General features: G+C 52.1%; 1 protein-coding gene across 7 annotated transcripts in view; it reads left to right on the plus strand.

Moving 5' to 3' along the window:
- PUSL1 (pseudouridine synthase like 1) overlaps positions 1 to 19,128 on the plus strand; it is a 96,474-nt gene that overhangs the window by 36,562 nt on the left and 40,784 nt on the right. The window contains exons 1-2 of one of the 7 annotated variants that reach the window (XM_075603673.1): positions 8,973 to 9,056; positions 11,351 to 11,427. The exons of 3 other annotated variants lie outside the window; for them this stretch is intronic. Coding sequence is in view for 1 of the 4 variants with exons in the window: in XM_075603671.1 (XP_075459786.1) it covers positions 8,994 to 9,056 (63 nt within the window). In the remaining 3 variants the exon portion in view is untranslated. Of the gene's footprint in view, positions 1 to 8,965; positions 9,057 to 11,240; positions 11,428 to 15,588; positions 15,627 to 19,128 lie in introns of those variants that run through there. 3 more of the 7 variants (XM_075603675.1, XM_075603671.1, XM_075603674.1) reach the window with 3 other exon arrangements.

Here is a 19,128-nt window from a genome sequence, read left to right on the forward strand (position 1 = left end):
CCCTGCTGCATACCGCGCTGATTCCCCGCTGCACACCGCGCTGATTCCCTGCTGCACACCGCGCTGATTCCCCGCTGCGCTGATTCCCTGCAGCACCCCACGCTGATTCCCCGCTGCACACCGCGCTGATTCCCTGCAGCACACCACGCTGATTCCCTGCTGCACACCGCGCTGATTCCCCGCTGCATACCGCGCTGATTCCCCGCTGCACACCGCGCTGATTCCCTGCTGCACACCGCGCTGATTCCCCGCTGCATACCGCGCTGATTCCCTGCTGCACACCGCGCTGATTCCCCGCTGCACACCGCGCTGATTCCCCGCTGCACACCTCGCTTATTCCCCGGTGCATACCGCGCTGATTCCCTGCTGCACACCGCGCTGATTCCCTGCTGCACACCGCTCTGATTCCCTGCTGCACACCGCGCTGATTCCCCGCTGCACACCTCGCTTATTCCCCGGTGCACACCGCGCTGATTCCCTGCTGCATACCGCGCTGATTCCCCGCTGCACACCGCGCTGATTCCCCGCTGCACACCGCGCTGATTCCCCGCTGCACACCTCGCTTATTCCCCGGTGCACACAGCGCTGATTCCCCGCTGCACACCGAGCTGATTCCCCGCTGCACACCGCGCTGATTCCCCGCTGCACACCTCGCTTATTCCCCGGTGCACACCGCGCTGATTCCCTGCTGCATACCGCGCTGATTCCCTGCTGCACACCGCGCTGATTCCCTGCTGCACACCGAGCTGATTCCCCGCTGCACACCGCGCTGATTCCCTGCTGCACACCGTGCTGATTCCCTGCTGCACACCGTGCTGATTCCCCGCTGCACACCGCGCTGATTCCCCGCTGCACACCGCGCTGATTTCCTGCTGCACACGGCGGTGATTCTCCGCTGCACACCGAGCTGATTCCCCGCTGCACACCGCGCTGATTCCCCGCTGCACACCGCGCTGATTCCCCGCTGCACACCTCGCTTATTCCCCAGTGCACACCGCGCTGATTCCCTGCTGCACACCGCGCTGATTCCCCGCTGCACACCGTGCTGATTCCCTGCTGCACACCGCGCTGATTCCCCGCTGCACACCGCGCTGATTCCCTGCTGCATACCGTGCTGATTCCCCGCTGCACACCACGCTGATTCCCTGCTGCACACCGCGCTGATTCCCTGCTGCACACCGCGCTGATTCCCCGCTGCACACCGCGCTGATTCCCTGCAGCACACCTCGCTTATTCCCCGCTGCACACCGCGCTGATTCCCCGCTGCACACCGCGCTGATTCCCCGCTGCACACCGCGCTGATTCCCTGCTGCACACCGCGCTGATTCCCCGCTGCACACCTCGCTTATTCCCCGGTGCACACCGCGCTGATTCCCTGCTGCACACCGCGCTGATTCCCTGCTGCACACCGCGCTGATTCCCTGCAGCACACCTCGCTTATTCCCCGCTGCACACCGCGCTGATTCCCCGCTGCACACAGCGCTGATTCCCCGCTGCACACCGAGCTGATTCCCTGCTGCACACCGCACTGATTCCCTGCTGCACACCGCGCTGATTCCCCGCTGCACACAGCGCAGATTCCCTGCTGCACACCGCGCTGATTCCCCGCTGCACACAGCGCAGATTCCCTGCTGCACACCGCGCTGATTCCCTGCTGCACACCGAGCTGATTCCCTGCTGCACACCGCGCTGATTCCCTGCTGCACACCGCGCTGATTCCCTGCTGCACACCGAGCTGATTCCCCGCTGCACACCGCGCTGATTCCCTGCTGCACACCGCGCTGATTCCCCGCTGCACACCGCGCTGATTCCCCGCTGCACACCGCGCTGATTCCCTGCTGCACACTGCGGTGATTCTCCGCTGCACACCGAGCTGATTCCCCGCTGCACACCGCGCTGATTCCCTGCTGCATACGCGCTGATTCCCCGCTGCACACCGCGCTGATTCCCCGCTGCATACCGCGCTGATTCCCTGCTGCATACCGCGCTGATTCCCCGCTGCATACCGCGCTGATTCCCCGCTGCATACCGCGCTGATTCGCTGCTGCACACCGCGCTGATTCCCTGCTGCACACCGCGCTGATTCCCTGCTGCATACCGCGCTGATTCCCTGCTGCATACCGCGCTGATTCCCCGCTGCACACGCGCTGATTCCCTGCTGCACACCGCGCTGATTCCCTGCTGCACACCGCGCTGATTCCCCGCTGCACACCGCGCTGATTCCCTGCTGCACACCGCGCTGATTCCCTGCTGCACACCGCGCTGATTCCCCGCTGCACACCGCGCTGATTCCCCGCTGCACACCGCGCTGATTCCCTGCTGCACACCGAGCTGATTCCCCGCTGCACACCGCGCTGATTCCCTGCTGCACACCGCGCTGATTCCCCGCTGCACACCGCGCTGATTCCCCGCTGCACACCGCGCTGATTCCCTGCTGCACACTGCGGTGATTCTCCGCTGCACACCGCGCTGATTCCCCGCTGCACACCGCGCTGATTCCCCGCTGCACACCGCGCTGATTCCCTGCTGCACACTGCGGTGATTCTCCGCTGCACACCGAGCTGATTCCCCGCTGCACACCGCGCTGATTCCCTGCTGCATACGCGCTGATTCCCTGCTGCACACCGCGCTGATTCCCTGCTGCACACTGCGGTGATTCTCCGCTGCACACCGCGCTGATTCCCCGCTGCATACCGCGCTGATTCCCTGCTGCATACCGCGCTGATTCCCCGCTGCATACCGCGCTGATTCCCCGCTGCATACCGCGCTGATTCGCTGCTGCACACCGCGCTGATTCCCTGCTGCACACCGCGCTGATTCCCTGCTGCATACCGCGCTGATTCCCTGCTGCATACCGCGCTGATTCCCCGCTGCACACGCGCTGATTCCCTGCTGCACACCGCGCTGATTCCCTGCTGCATACGCGCTGATTCCCCGCTGCATACTGCGCTGATTCCCTGCTGCACACCGCGCTGATTCCCCGCTGCACACCGCGCTGATTCCCTGCTGCACACCGCGCTGATTCCCTGCTGCACACCGCGCTGATTCCCCGCTGCACACCGCGCTGATTCCCCGCTGCACATCGCGCTGATTCCCTGCTGCACACCTCGCTGATTCCCTGCTGCACACCGCGCTGATTCCCTGCTGCACACCGCGCTGATTCCCCGCTGCACACCGCGCTGATTCCCTGCTGCACACCGCGCTGATTCCCCGCTGCATACCGCGCTGATTCCCTGCTGCACACCGCGCTGATTCCCCGCTGCACACCGTGCTGATTCCCTGCTGCACACCGCGCTGATTCCCTGCTGCACACCGCGCTGATTCCCCGCTGCATACCGCGCTGATTCCCCGCTGCACACCGCGCTGATTCCCTGCTGCACACCGCGCTGATTCCCTGCTGCACACCGCGCTGATTCCCCGCTGCACACCTCGCTTATTCCCCGGTGCACACCGCGCTGATTCCCTGCTGCATACCGCGCTGATTCCCTGCTGCACACCGCGCTGATTCCCCGCTGCACACCTCGCTTATTCCCCGGTGCACACAGCGCTGATTCCCCGCTGCACACCGAGCTGATTCCCCGCTGCACACCGCGCTGATTCCCCGCTGCACACCTCGCTTATTCCCCGGTGCACACCGCGCTGATTCCCTGCTGCACACCGCGCTGATTCCCTGCTGCACACTGCGGTGATTCTCCGCTGCACACCGCGCTGATTCCCCGCTGCACACCGCGCTGATTCCCCGCTGCACACCGCGCTGATTCCCTGCTGCACACCGCGCTGATTCCCTGCTGCATACCGTGCTGATTCCCCGCTGCACACCACGCTGATTCCCTGCTGCACACCGCGCTGATTCCCTGCAGCACACCGCGCTGATTCCCTGCTGCACACCTCGCTTATTCCCCAGTGCACACCGCGCTGATTCCCTGCTGCATACCGCGCTGATTCCCCGCTGCATACCGCGCTGATTCCCCGCTGCACACCGCGCTGATTCCCCGCTGCACACCGCGCTGATTCCCCGCTGCACACCGCGCTGATTCCCTGCTGCACACCGCGCTGATTCCCCGCTGCACACCGCGCTGATTCCCCGCTGCATACCGCGCTGATTCCCCGCTGCACACGCGCTGATTCCCCGCTGCATACCGCGCTGATTCCCTGCTGCACACCGCGCTGATTCCCCGCTGCACACCGCGCTGATTCCCCGCTGCATACCGCGCTGATTCGCTGCTGCACACCGCGCTGATTCCCTGCTGCACACCGCGCTGATTCCCCGCTGCACACCGCGCTGATTCCCCGCTGCATACCGCGCTGATTCCCCGCTGCATACCGCGCTGATTCCCCGCTGCACACCGCGCTGATTCCCCGCTGCACACCGCGCTGATTCCCTGCTGCACACCGCGCTGATTCCCCGCTGCACACCGCGCTGATTCCCCGCTGCACACCGCGCTGATTCCCCGCTGCACACCGCGCTGATTCCCTGCTGCACATCGCGCTGATTCCCTGCAGCACCCCACGCTGATTCCCCGCTGCACACCGCGCTGATTCCCCGCTGCACACCGCGCTGATTCCCTGCTGCACATCGCGCTGATTCCCTGCAGCACCCCACGCTGATTCCCCGCTGCACACCGCGCTGATTCCCCGCTGCACACCGCGCTGATTCCCTGCAGCACACCACGCTGATTCCCTGCTGCACACCGCGCTGATTCCCCGCTGCATACCGCGCTGATTCCCCGCTGCACACCGCGCTGATTACCCGCTGCACACCGCGCTGATTCCCCGCTGCACACCGAGCTGATTCCCCGCTGCACACCGCGCTGATTCCCCGCTGCACACCGCGCTGATTCCCCGCTGCACACCACGCTGATTCCCTGCTGCACACCGCGCTGATTCCCCGCTGCACACCGCGCTTATTCCCTGCTGCGTTACACCGCGCTGATTCCCTGCGTTACACCGCGCTGATTCCCTTCTGCACACCGCGCTGATTCCCTGCGGCTCACGGCTACTGTCCCACACCCACAGTCGCTCTTCCCAACCATTGCGGCCAAGCCCTGCCATCTACAGCACTCATCTGCTGTCTCTTTGAATCTCCCAACATACCGCTCAGATTGTAAGCTCTCCGGGGCAGGGATTCCCTTTCCTGCTGTGTGACGTTGTTGCGCTTATTGTAGTATAATTCCCTGCACTGCATTGTCTTTGCAAAGCGGTGAGTACACTGTGGGCGCTATATAAATAAAGACACGCATACATCGCACCCTCCTGCCAGCTTATGGGCCCTGTTGAAATAACAATCTCTGGAATAAACGTGGCAGTCAGGAAGGGGTTAAGCACAGACGAGTGAGTCAGTTTACAGTGGCAGTCATAGGGTTGGCGAAAGGATGTTGAGACTGGGCGGCGATTCTGTAAACTGTCCCGTCCTGCGCCTTCGGTTTATATCACTGGGGGCGGCTCTCTAAGCAGCAGAACAATCTGAGAAGTGGAGGAAGAATCGCAGCTAACCCTGTCAGTGCCACTGTGGCTCTAGCTTGAAAGGGATTCAAAGAGTTAATCCCAGGCTTACTTAGCGATGCTAAAATGTAGGACACCTTCTGTTCTGTTCACTTGAGTACGGTACTTAGAGATTCAGCACCGTTTTGCAAATCTGAGTTTAAATGCTCTCACGTCTGACACTTGATACCTCCACCCGGGGCCGCCAGCAGAAATTATGGGGCCCAGGACAAATAAAAGGAGCAGGGCCCTGGCCCGAACCCCCCCCCCCCCCTGGCTCCCCCAGGATATTGAGTAAGGTCCTAACCTAAGGTCCACTATAGGTCTTCATCAATAGCACAAGTAGTGCAATCTTTTGGAAGCAGATAGAGTAGTCTAGCAATTAACCCCTTTTAGTTAATTACAGTTAATCACATCTAATCCCTGGCTATATATAAATAAACCTACTTCAACGTGCCCCCCTAGCATACTTTCCGTTCTCCGTTTTTGTGTGTATATTCCTTGTGTTTCATGTTTTTTCCCCTTTTCCTTCCCCCCCCCTCACTTTGTGACATGCCCATTTGTGACACTGGTTTCTGTAAACACATTTGATTTATTTCTGGTTTGTTTTATTATTACATGTATTTTCTGCATTACAACTGTTTTCATCGTTTAGCTATTAGAGTGAGTGCTGGTACTTACGTAGATTTGTTAGTACTATACAGGGGAATAAGGGTCCCCTTTTGTTCCGTGCACCCTGCAATTGCATAAATCTAACACTATCAGTGTGCTGTCTATCGTCCCCCTTTACCCTTCTACTTCAACGTGCTTTCATTAATATATAGAGCGTATGTTCTACAGGCAAAGCGACTTCCCACTATTTTTGCTGAAACCAACGCGCCATATTTGAGATTTTTTTTTTAAATGCTTGCCTTTTGCGTTCTGCAAACAGATGTATTTTGTCTCTACACCTTCTGTATCTACAGCCCTCTCCCACCTAAAACCGTTCTCACTAACTGCCCCACACCTCTGGAATGCCCTTCCCCTCAATACCCGACTGGCACCCTCTCTATCAACCTTTAAGACCCAACTTAAAAGATACCTCTTTAATGAAACATGAGTAGCTGATACTATACATCTCATATGCACTGGAGCATTTACCAGAACACCTCCCTACTGTCCATGTAAGTTCTCCCTACTTACCACTTAGATTGTAAGCTCTTTGGGGCAGAGACTCCTTTTCCTAAATGTTACTTTTATGTCTGAAGCACTTATTCCTATCAGGTCTCATATTATTTTGTCCGGTGTATTACTGCAGTAAAGCGCTATGTACACGGATAGCGCTGTATAAATAAAGATAGACACACAGACATTGAATGATATCACAGAGTTTTGGCATAAATAATTACATGTTAATATGCAGGGGATTTTTTTGTGGCTGGAAGTTCCTGGTTCTATTGACTTGCATACAAAAAAAACTAAAGAATAATATATTTCTGTTGGGTTGTGGTCTCAGTTATTCTTCATTGATTTTTACCAGGGGTGCCTAGGAGCCCTTCGGTTACCCGGGCACCCCTAAAAGGTTCCCTGCAATTTTCAGGTCGTTTGAAAATTGTACCAAATACAAAAGAATTTACAATGCATCTGATCTCTGACACGCTATTAGAGAGGGTTGGGGTTCCTTACAATGCATCTGATCTCAGACGCGCTATTAGAGAGGGTTGGGGTTCCTTACAATGCATCTGATCTCAGACGCGCTATTAGAGAGGGTTGGGGTTCCTTACAATGCATCTGATCTCAGACGCGCTATTAGAGAGGGTTGGGGTTCCTTACAATGCATCTGATCTCAGACGCGCTATTAGAGAGGGTTGGGGTTCCTTACATCTGATCTCAGATGCGCTATTAGAGAGGGTTGGGGTTCCTTACAATGCATCTGATCTCAGACTCTATTAGAGAGGGTTGGGGTTCCTTACAATGCATCTGATCTCAGACGTGCTATTAGAGAGGGTGGGGTTCCGCAGAATTTCGCAATATAATTATAGATATTCCTTAACCAAACAAAGATTGAAAACCACTTCTCTAGTTGCAGGAAAGGAATCAGCACATTCTTGCATTGATACATTGGGTGCAGAAGTGACACTATTAGGTGCAGTTTCAACCATGATGGCACATGTAAGATTCCAATCGCCAAGCTGCATCAGCTAAGATAAAATTCAAGTCTATTCGGTAATATCATAATGTTCTACAATTATTGAAGCTTAATGTAAAGTTGCATAATCTTTTTGGGAAAAAAAAAGAAAGAGAAAAGGTTGAGATTGTCATGGCTGTGCTTATGTAAGTGCAAATTACAGCAGAACGGTGTGGGAGGACAGAACATAAACGCCACTCATCTGTCACCCCCGCCAGGCTCCATGAGTCACTGCGCAGCCCCCTCAAGGGCTAAATAAACCGTTTTCTCACTTATGAGGTTTTAACATCAGTCATATTTTCAGTGTAAAAAAATTGGATAATTTGAAAGTTTGGGGGCGTTGTAATTTCACCTGGTATATCCAGTACCTCAAAACAGAAGCACCTAAAACAGCTTCCAGAGCGTTGGAATCACTTTAATGGAAATAGAGTTTAAACAGGGATAAAACGCGGCGAAACGCATAGGATGCATCTTGTCCCTCGCTGCGACCCGTAGTTGGATCCAAGGTTCCTTCAAAAAGATGCCGGTAGCCTGTCCAAGCAAAAGTACAATGCGTTCCAGAGGTGATCCAGGGAGAGCACGGGCAGGTTTCCTACCTCACGTAGGAGCACTCTTGTATTTTAGGTTTGGGTGGATCTTATTCTTGCTGTAACTCATTTTCAATATAGTGATTTCTACACTATGGAGCCTGTTTCGGGCGCTCGTTTTTTTAGACTTCTCTGGCATCTTGGGATCTGAAGAGTCTGACGTGAAGCTGCACCAGATGATCCTCCAAAAAAATCAGGGGAGCGTGTCTCGTAGCCATAAAAATAAAGAAAACATCACATAGTGCAATAATGTTTTAAATCGGTGATTTAGTGTGCAAAAGCTCAAAAGTGATCTACTCACATGAAGGTAGTCAAAATCAAGCAGCCATCCAACTCAAGGGGTGGATGCGCCCTGTGAATATGCAGCTGCCACCAGCCACCAGCCACCAACCTCCAGGGAAGAAAAGAAGAGACCAAATAGTGTAGACCAGGCATGTCAAACATGCGGCCCGCGGGCCGCATGCGGCCCCCAATGGATATTTTTGCGGCCCGCTCACAACCAGCGCGGCGGCGGTCGTGTGTGTCGGCGAGCGCGTGGGCGGCGGTAAAAAGTTTTGGCCGCGGGAGAAGCGAGCGCGGGTGTTGGGGAAGCGAGTAGCACGGGCGGAAGTAAAATCTGTCCTGCAGGGGCTGGAGGCGTACGGTGGCCGGGTGCAGTCAATCTGCACACATGCCGTGTGTGGGAGGACACGGGGGCGGAGTCAAAACCCCGGCGGAGAGACTGCATTCTCCTTGAAGCCTGGTAAACCAGAGAGATCATGGCCGCCCCCTCCATGAGGTGCAGAGAGTTCAACAGTTCAGTGGAGATCCCACGGACAGGGGTATGTCTTCACAGCAGCCCCCCTCCCCCCTGTCAAATCTCTGTGTGAGCTGCACGTGCAGAAGGAGATCTGTGTGTGTGTGTGTTTGTTTGTGTGTCTGTGTGTGTGTGTGTGTGTGTGTGTCTGAGTGTGTCTGAGTGTGTCTGAGTGTGTGTCTGTGTGTGTGTCTGTGTCTGTGTGTGTGTGTCTGTGTGTGTGTGTGTGCCTGAGTGTGTGTGTGTGTGTCTGAGAGAGAGAGAGAGAGTGTCAGGGAGAGGTAGAGAGAGAGAGTGCCTGTATCCCTGTGCCCCTGTGCCCCTGTCCCCTTGCCCCTGTGCCCTTGTCCCTGTGCTGCTGTCCCTGTGCTGCTGTCCCTGTGCCTCTGTCTCTCTGTCCCTCTGTCTCTGTCCCTCTGTCTCTGTCCCTCTGTCCCTCTGTCCCTCTGTCCCTCTGTCTCTGTGTCTCTGTGTCTCTGTCCCTCTGTCCCTCTGTCTCTCTGTCTCTGTCCCTCTGTCTCTGTGTCCCTGTCCCTCTGTCTCTGTGTCTCTGTCCCTCTGTCCCTCTGTCCCTCTGTCCCTGTGCCTTTGTCCCTCTGTCCCCCTGTCCCTCTGTGCCCCTGTGCCTGTGTCCCTGTGTCCCTGTCCCTGTGTCCCTGTCCCTGTGTCCCTGTGCCTGTGTCCCTGTCCCTGTGTCCGTGTCCCTCTGTCCCTCTCCCTCTGTCCCTGTGCCCCTTTGTCCCTGTCTCCCTCTGTCCCTGTGTCCCCGTCCCTGTGTCCCCGTCCCTGTGTCCCCGTCCCTGTGCCTCTGTCCCTGTCCCTGTGTCCCTGTCCCTCTGTCCCTCTGTCCCTGTGCCTCTGTCCCTGTGCCTCTGTCCCTGTCCCTGTGTCCCTGTCCCTCTGTCCCTCTGTCCCTGTGCCTCTGTCCCTGTGCCCCTGTGCCTGTCCCCGTGCCCCTGTGCCTGTGTCCCTGTGTCCCTGTCCCCCTGTCCCCTGTGCCTCTGTCCCTGTCCCTGTGCCTGTGTCCCTGTGCCTGTGTGCCTGTGTCCCTGCCCCTGTCCCTGTGTCCCTGTGTCCCTGTGTGCCTGTGTCCCTGTGTGCCTGTGTCCCTGTGTCCCTGCCCCTGTGTCCCTGTCCCTGTGTCCCTGTGTCCATGTGTCCCTGTGTCCCTGTGTCCCTGTGCCCCTGTGCCTGTGTCCCTGTCCCCTGTGTCCCTGTCCCCTATGTCCCTGTCCCCTGTGTCCCTGTCCCTCTGTCCCTGTGTCCCTGTCCCTGTGTCCCTGTGCCTGTGTCTCTGTCCCTGTGCCTCTGTGTCTGTGTCCCTGTGCCTGTGTCCCTGTGCCTGTGTCCCTGTGCCTGTGTCCCTGTGCCTGTGTGCCTGTGTCCCTGTGTCCCTGCCCCTGTGTCCCTGTTCCTGTGTCCCTGTGTCCCTGTGCCCCTGTCCCCTGTGTCCCTGTGCCCCTGCCTCCCTGTGTCCCTGTGCCCCTGTGTCCCTGTCCCCTGTGTCCCTGTCCCCTGTGTGCCTGTGTCCCTGCCCCTGTGTCCCTGCCCCTGTGTCCCTGCCCCTGTGTCCCTGTGCCCCTTTGCCTCTGTCCCTGTGCCCCTTTGCCTCTGTCCCTGTGTCCCTGTGTGCCTCTGCCCCTGTGTCCCTGTGTCCCTGTGCCTCTGCCCCTGTGTCCCTGTGTCCCTGTGTCCCTGCCCCTGTGCCTGTCCCCCTGTCCCCCTGTCCCTGTGTCTGTCCCCCTGTGCCTGTGTCTGTGTCTGTGTCCCTGTGTCCCTGTCCCTGTGTCCCTGTGCCCCCGTGTCCCTGTCCCCTGTGCCCCTGTGTCCCTGTGTCCCTGCCCCTGTGCCTGTGTCCCTGTGCCTGTATCCCTGTGTCCCTGTGCCTTTCTCTCTCTCTCTCTCTCTCTCCGCCTCTCTCTCTCCGCCTCTCTCTCTCCGCCTCTCTCTCTCTGCGCCTCTCTCTCTCTCTCTCTGCGCCTCTCTCTCTGCCTCTCTCTCTCTCTGCCCCTCTCTCTCTCTGCCTCTCTCTCTCTCTGCCTCTCTCTCTCTCTGCCTCTCTCTGCGCCTCTCTCTGCGCCTCTCTCTCTCTCTGCGCTTCTCTCTCTGCGCTTCTCTCTCTGCGCCTCTCTCTCTGCGCTTCTCTCTCTGCGCCTCTCTCTCTGCGCCTCTCTCTCTGCGCCTCTCTCTCTGCGCCTCTCTCTCTGCGCCTCTCTCTCTGCGCCTCTCTCTCTGCCTCTCTGTCTCTCGTTTTTATCTTAACTGCCCTATACCTACACCGAAATAACCTATTCTGCTTTCTTCCGGATCTGACTCAAGTTTCACGCGGGGGACATCGGAAGACAGGTAGGAAACACCTCCCCTGCAGTATAGTACCTTGAGGGACTGCGGATCAGGTAAGATTCCAGGCGGGATTGCTGCTTTGGAAATCAAGAGGGGCATCCTGACACTGGTTAATGGGTTCAGAAGTCATTCACATCTGGCTTTTTTAGTTTTTATTTTCGTACACACACACACACACACACACACACACACACACACACACACACACACACACACACACACACACACACACACACACACACACACACACACACACACACACACACACACACACACACACACACACACACACACACACACACACACACACACACACACACACACACACACACTACTTTTCGAAATAAACCTACGTTTCTATGAAAATGTAAGTTTTTTTTTTTTTGCGGCCCACCTAGACTTAAACCTTGTTTATTTGGCCCTTGTTAGCATTTGAGTTTGACATGCTTGGTGTAGACGGTAATGTATTCTGACAAGAAATATACAAATGAAGGCTTACACTCTGTATGGTCAAGGTAGGCGATAATGAATAGCCGGTAACGGGTACACAGTGAGTCGCGATCCCCTGGGTTCACCGTTGTCCTCCGCTTCACCGGAAACACTGTATCCATGGCGGGGCTCCTGTCACGTCACTTCCGGTGCGTCGAGAACCACTGGGTCTGATGGTAAGAGTGGATCCTCGGTGTTCCTTCTCTTGGTTGTTTGCTGGACTGAAACACTCTACGCGTTTCGCCGTTAGTGCTTACGGCTTCGTCAGAAGTGTCTAATGGCTGCTAAAACCTGCTTTAAATACCCTTAAGCCCCCCTTCTTGCTCACATTCTATTGGCTAATTGATATAACAGCATATATGTAAATGAACTAAACAAAACGGGCGAGTATATCTCACTTAAAGTGCCCCTACATCTTCCCTTATATCATATTACAACATAATAAAATCGGCGAAAAATTGAAAAAGGGGGGATGGATTGGGCGTTTTTATACACATTATAAATATCCACATTTGGCATATGACAAATAAAGACAAATTAAAACAAATTAATACATATTAAATGTATATAAAATATATATAAAACCGGCTCAAATAACATTTTTCTAACTGAAATAAAATGACTTTAATAGCGACGATTGTGGTATATCTCGGATAGAGAGGTAGAAAAAAAGAGGCAAAAAAACCATAATTAATATCCATAGGATATTATCAAAAATACATTGTAGCAAAAATACATTGTAGCAAAAATACATATATATTCCTAAATTATATTAATTATTTTAATTTCAAAGAAATACTCCCAATTCAATATCAACATTAAGTCCCTTAGGGGTTAGGGTTTTCATAGTGAAGATCCAATATGTCTCCCTTTTGGTAAGTAAAATATTACGATCCCCTCCCCTCCAATGGGGTAATACATGTTCCAAAATTGTAAATGTAAGTCCTGTGGTATTTCCTTGATGGTAGTTTATAAAATGTTCAGATAGAAGATGGGTAGTTAGCCCTCTTCTTATATTTCCTAGATGTTCTAGAATTCTAACTCTTACATCTCTTGATGTTTTGCCGATGTATTGGAGTCCACATGGACATGTGATCATGTATATAACATGATCCGTTTTACAGGTGACATGTTGTTTAATAGAATACTGTTCTTTTGTTACATGTGAAACAAATGTAAATGTATCAGTTGTCTTAAATTTACAAGCCTACATCAATATATCTCTGCATCACCGTGTAAATTAACTCCACTCGTTGAAGAAGTCCAAGTGTACTGGATCAATTTGGCTTTTCCTTTTCACATTCATAACACCTTGACACTGTGTACTATAGGAGTGCCTTACTTTCACTGACATTTATATATATGTAAACTTGTTTCCCGCCCCCCAAATCGCAGATAGGGTCTTTCATGGTAAATGCTACGCTGGTTACTTGGAGTAGTGTGGTGCATACCTGCTGATAAACAGTAGCCCTGAGTCTCCCGCATGATGGTTGGGAATAGCAACAAGACAGGCTTCTGGGGTATAACCTGACTCGTACTCACGGTGACAGCGCCTCCATCTCTTGCAGCCCCCAGGATAAGGGGAGAAATCCCTGCTTGAGAGTCTCTCTCTCCTTCTCCCTCATAGATTTCAATCTCAGGACAGAAGTATATTAAACAATAGGTCTTTATTCACTATACACACAGCACAGCAGTCACTCAGCAGAACTAGGGCCTGCACCCTCAGGATGTCCCTGGACTACACTCCCAGCCAGCGGGCACCAGGAGTAGTCCTAGCTCTTCCCTTACTCTCTGGTAGAGTAAGGGGAACAGTCTCCCACCGCTCCCCCTAAGGGAGGGCACACAGTGTGCAGAGCCCTGCACCCTGCTCTCGGGTAGACCAGCCTCTCCCACAGTAGAGGCAACTGACTAAATTCAGGAAGTACAGCCCCTTAAGTACAGATCCAGTAAGAACCAGCCCCTAACCCCTGATTGGACACCAGGCCTGATTACACTACCTTCTATGTGACTCACTGGGATGCAGAGAGGTGGGGAAACCCCATGATCACTGCTGGCTAACCTGCCATTACCAGGGATTACTGCCAGGAGGAGGGCAGACGTATTAGCCCAAACCAGACAGGGCTACATATATATATATATATTCTTTTTTTTTAAACATTTATTATTATAATTATGATTTATACTATTTTAAGTTTGTATCTTTGAGGGCGTCCCTTATACGTTCCTTTTTTCATTGTACAAATGGGATCCTGTGTCTCTGAATGATTATAGTTCCAATTTTAGCCGTGAGAGCATATAAGAAAGTGTAAATGAGTGTGAAACATAGTGTTGAGGAGCAGCTGCTGGGATGTGTTGCTAAATGACGTGAACCTCTTTGCTTTTGAGGTCTCTTGCTGGGCATTGCTTCATGTTTAAAGCAGGAATCTTCCCTACTCCTTTTCTTTCTTTCTTTCTTTAGCACCCCACTCTCTCCCAATTTTTTTTTTTTTGCAGGGTGGGAACCATGCTATTTTTAAGCCTGGGGGTCCCGAAATACTAACCGTTGAAGATGCCAGGTTTAACTCCCTCCAGGGGAAACAAAATGGCTGCCAAATCTTGGACCTATTGGCGGTGGCTTCCAATTGGATGACCACTTAAACCCCCCCTTAAAAACCAGGAAGTAATACCAGTAACTTAACTAGTAAGTGTCTCGGGAACCGTGTGGTCCCAAGCTGAGAATAGCCCAATTGAGCTCGGAAAGACCCCCCCCTTGTTGTCAACCCTGTAAAAAAAAAAAAAAAATGTTGGCTTACTTAGACGGGATTGCTGACTTAAGGGTTCAATGGGAGGTGTTGGGGGGTGACTAATTCTAATGAAATCCAGAGTCCCAAGACTATAAGCCTTAGTCATGAAGCTGATCATGCGTCTATATGTACCGCCGTTCAGGGAGAGCCTTTTTTAGACCCACAGTGAAAGGCTTCAGTTGTATTATGTGTCTCTATGTTCACTAACTTTGTGCTGAAAAGACCGGGGGACGTAATAACTTTAGATGCTTTTGTTTTTTGTCACTGGCGTAGAGCTCCGATCTCAAACACAATCAGACAATATGCCCTGAGCTTTCATGTGGAATCTGGGCCGTGGCCAGGATCTGCTGAGGTGGAAGCTCTTATTAAAACCGCACGGGGAAATGTGTCCTGTATGCTTGAGCCGGCAGCAAACGTTTTAAAGAGGCACCAGCCCCTCTGTGCTTTGATCCCCGATATGGCATCTATCCATAGGCCCTAGTTCTATATCTGCCGACGCTGCCTTCCGGGACGGTTTGGGGTGCAAATTTATTCATTGGCGACTTGGAGCCGAAAAACGTCCCAAATGGTCACGTCAGCAGATGTAGACTGACCCCCTTTGTCTGTGCAAGCTGAGATGTAGGGTCTGCGATGTGAGGATGAGTGGGAGGTAAATGTCCCAGAGGCCTCCCCATCTCCCAGATTCATCGAGCCGTCACGCTCTACTCTAAGGCACCCGAAACAGGCGTCGTCTCCCATTGAGTTGAATACGAGTTAACGCCCGGTCTGGGGGTTTAGCCCATAACGGAGCTTGATGAATAACACCCTACTAGGGACTGATAGCCATGCAACCCTGATGCCTTGGTAAAAACGGTTTAAAGTAGGGTTCTCTGAGGATTCGCATAGCGAGGTGTATAGTCCAGATGTCTCTGCGATGTGATCTGTGTTATGTTTCCCTGTTAGATGCTGGGATGTTGATGCCACTTTAAGATCGGTAGAAGGTACGCGTTCCTGATATCTGTATTGCTAAGATAAGTATAGGAGAGGTACGTCTCCTAGATGCCTCAATTTCAATAGGTAAGAGGAGATGGCCAACATCAGGTATGTGTCCGTGATGTCTCACCTGGAGCACATAGATAATTATATATCCCTAACGTGTCCATGAGTGCAGGGAAATAAATGTTCATGCGATTTCTTGATGAGACACCAGAGAGAGTATGTTTGTCTAATGCGTCGGGTGGATGGACAAATGTCTCTCATTCTTATAGTAACACAGGAGGGAGAGGGAGTAAGCGGGTATGATACCTTTTATTGGACCAACAAGTAGTTGATATGTAACAAGCTTTGGAACTTCTCAGGGTCAGGGTAACCCAATGAAGGACCCAGAGAGGTTCGAAAATTTGTAACATCAACTACTTGTTGGTCCAATAAAAAGCATCATACCCCCTCCTCCCTCTCCCTCTCCCTCCTGTGTTACTGACTACATGGAAGAAAGGACCAACACGGCCCCCCCACCCTTCTTCTCATACTTGCGTGAGAGTGAAGGTAAAGGCTTGTGCTCACGAGGTGTCTGTGAGAGATACAGGTTCCTGTTATCCGTGTGTGATTACGGACACTTGTATGCGCTGCCCGTAAACCTCGATTCAAATTCTGTGCTGTTTGTGGCATTTCCATTACAAGCGAGTAAGTCAAATGGAGATGGAAAAGCCTGGAAGTACAGTAATCAATTTCCAGTGGGAGGGGGGGGGGGGGGGGGGGACGGGACGCAGAGAACCTTTTTGCTGAGCAAACATTTATTAAAGGGCCTCCCGGTGCCCTTGGGACCTGTCACTCGGGCATGTTGATGGATAGCATTAATATTTTATGAAGGCGCTGAGCAGCAGCAAGGCCGGTGCTGGCACATGAAATCCTGGCTTCGTCAGAGCTGCGGGGGCCTCGGAGTTCAGATCTCGGAGCCAAGCCATGTAGCATTCTTTCTCCAGTCTAGATGAGTGAGGCAATCCTCCAGAATATGAGAATGCAGCCCCCCTGTGTCCCCATGTTGTAAGAAGCTTACAGTATATAGGAGAGAATAAGTTGGGGATAGTCAACGGAAACGCCGTTTTTTTTGGGCGGGTCATTTATGAAGGTGGAGATAGTGACATAGGACCCTATTCAATCAGCTGCAAAGCTACTTCCCGGTGCTGGAGTAGTGTTAAGCTCCGTTCAAAGGATTGGGACCTAAATAGTCTTCACCACGGTGAAGATGGCTTATAGAATAAGGGCCAGAGAGGGCACACATTGTATTATTTAACGATTACTGTGCCGTTGCCGGATTTTAAGGGACCCGGTACAAATGATCTGTGTCATAGGATGTCCGTAGAAAGATTTCATCGCCCACACGTAACAATTTAACTTATTTGTGTCCTGTGAAAAAAAACAAAACCGGTGTTTTCCTTTTCTTTGGGTCCGCTAAACTCACGCTCACCAGCTGCTGGGGCTTAACTGCTTGGCTAATGAAGGAATCGCAATTTATTTGCTAAGAGGCCCGAAGAAATGGCACCAATATCATTTATTTACCATGGAAATGGTAAACATTTAAAATTTAAAAAAATACATATACAGTACTGATTTTTTTGTTGTCATTTATCTACAGCTGACCTAATGACAAAATACTGGAAATCCAAATACAGGACGGGTATCTGTTGTGTAAATGTAACATTGGTGGAACTTGATGGACACATGCCTTTTTTTCTCAACCTCATCTACTATGTTACTATGTAACCCTTTCACTGCCAGGTGCACATCTGGCAGTGAAAGGGTTACATAGTTCCTGGTCCCTCTCTGTCAGTGAAAGTGTTAAACATGTCACTGCCGCTAGTTCCCCCAGGGCAGGCAGCCCCTTTTAACCCTACTTCTTCATACTGCTCAGCAAAGTCTCCCTCAACACGCCCAATGTACCCGCGTGTGAGTATATACTGTGCACTAATTTATCTTTTGTGTAACCAGTACACACAACCAAGTGTTGAAACACAATTCCTCGCCCCCCCCTCCTTCCCCCTTCATTGATGTGTGCTGGTCTGCGGGAGGCACAGAAGCGTGACGGAAGATGTGGGCCGTCCCCCCCCTCCCAAACGTGTTGTCAGGTTCCCCCCTCACGCTCCTGTGACGCCTTATCAATTCCACATGTGCTGCTCTCAGCCCGGGCGGCCGATGGCTCGCAAAGCCAAGCGATTGTGGGAAGCCGCGGCGATTCCAAAAGCTGAGGCCAGCTGCCGAGCCAGCGCTGGACGTGGAACCGGAGCGGAGCAGCCCGCCCAGCGACACGCACATGTTTTACTAACCCCTTCCCCGCCGGTGGGGGGCCTTTATTGAGCTACCCAGCTTCAGCCCCCCAGCTGTTCCAGGTACCACAGAAGTGGCAGGGGCTGGAATGACAGGAAGTAGCACATGCAGTTGTAAGCTCTTCAGGGCAGGAACGCCTTTTCCTATTGTTACGTTAATGTCTGAAGCGCTTGTTCCCATTATGTGCGATACTATTGTGTCACGTGCTGTGAAGCGCGGTGTACATGAATGCCGTTATATAAATAAAGATATACACCTGTAGTGGGAGCGAAAAATATGAAATGTATTCATTGATTCCGCTAGATAAAAAGGAACAGACGTGCCGGATAAAAAAAGACCCGACCACACTTAAAATGTGTACTTGTTTATTTCCTGTGAAAAAGAAATATATATATATATAGTTAGGTCCGGAAATAATTGGACACAAATACAAGTTTTGTTACTTTGGCTGTGTAGCAAAATAAATTCAAGTTACCGTTAAATAATGAATATGGGCTTAAAGTGCAGTCTATCAGCTTTAGTTTGAGGGTATTCACATCCAAATTGGAGGAAGGGTTTATGAACTCCATCTCTTTAATATGTAGCCCCCTCTTATTCAAGGGACCAAAAGTAATTGGACAATTGACTCAAAAGCTGTTTCATGGACAGGTGTGGGCTATTCCTTCGTTATTTCATCATCAATTAAGCAGGTAAAAGGTTTGGAGTTGATTCCAGGTGTGGCATTCGCATCTGGAAGCTGTTGCTGTGAACCCACAACATGCGGTCAAAGGAGCTCTCAATGCAAGTGAAACAGGGCATCCTTAGGCTGCAAAAAAAGAAAATCCATCAGAGAGATAGCAGGAACATTAGGAGTGGCCAAATCAACAGTTTGGTACAATCTGAGAAAAAAAACGCTCTGTTGAGCTCTGCAACACAAAAAGGCCTGGACGTCCACGGAAGACAACAGTGGTGGATGATGCTGGGTTTGAGATTATTGTCATAAATGCTGATGTTCTAGCTTCGTTTGTGAGTGCACATTTTATATTGTTCCAGTCCTATAAAAATTGTTGAACCTTTAATACACTAGGAGTGCGCCTGGTTTCTTTTTGTTTTTTCCCTAGATATATATATATATATATATATATATATATATATATATATATATATATATATATACATACATACATACATACATACATA

Source organism: Ascaphus truei, chromosome 6 (genome assembly GCF_040206685.1).
Source record: "Ascaphus truei isolate aAscTru1 chromosome 6, aAscTru1.hap1, whole genome shotgun sequence".
NCBI lineage: Eukaryota > Metazoa > Chordata > Amphibia > Anura > Ascaphidae > Ascaphus > Ascaphus truei.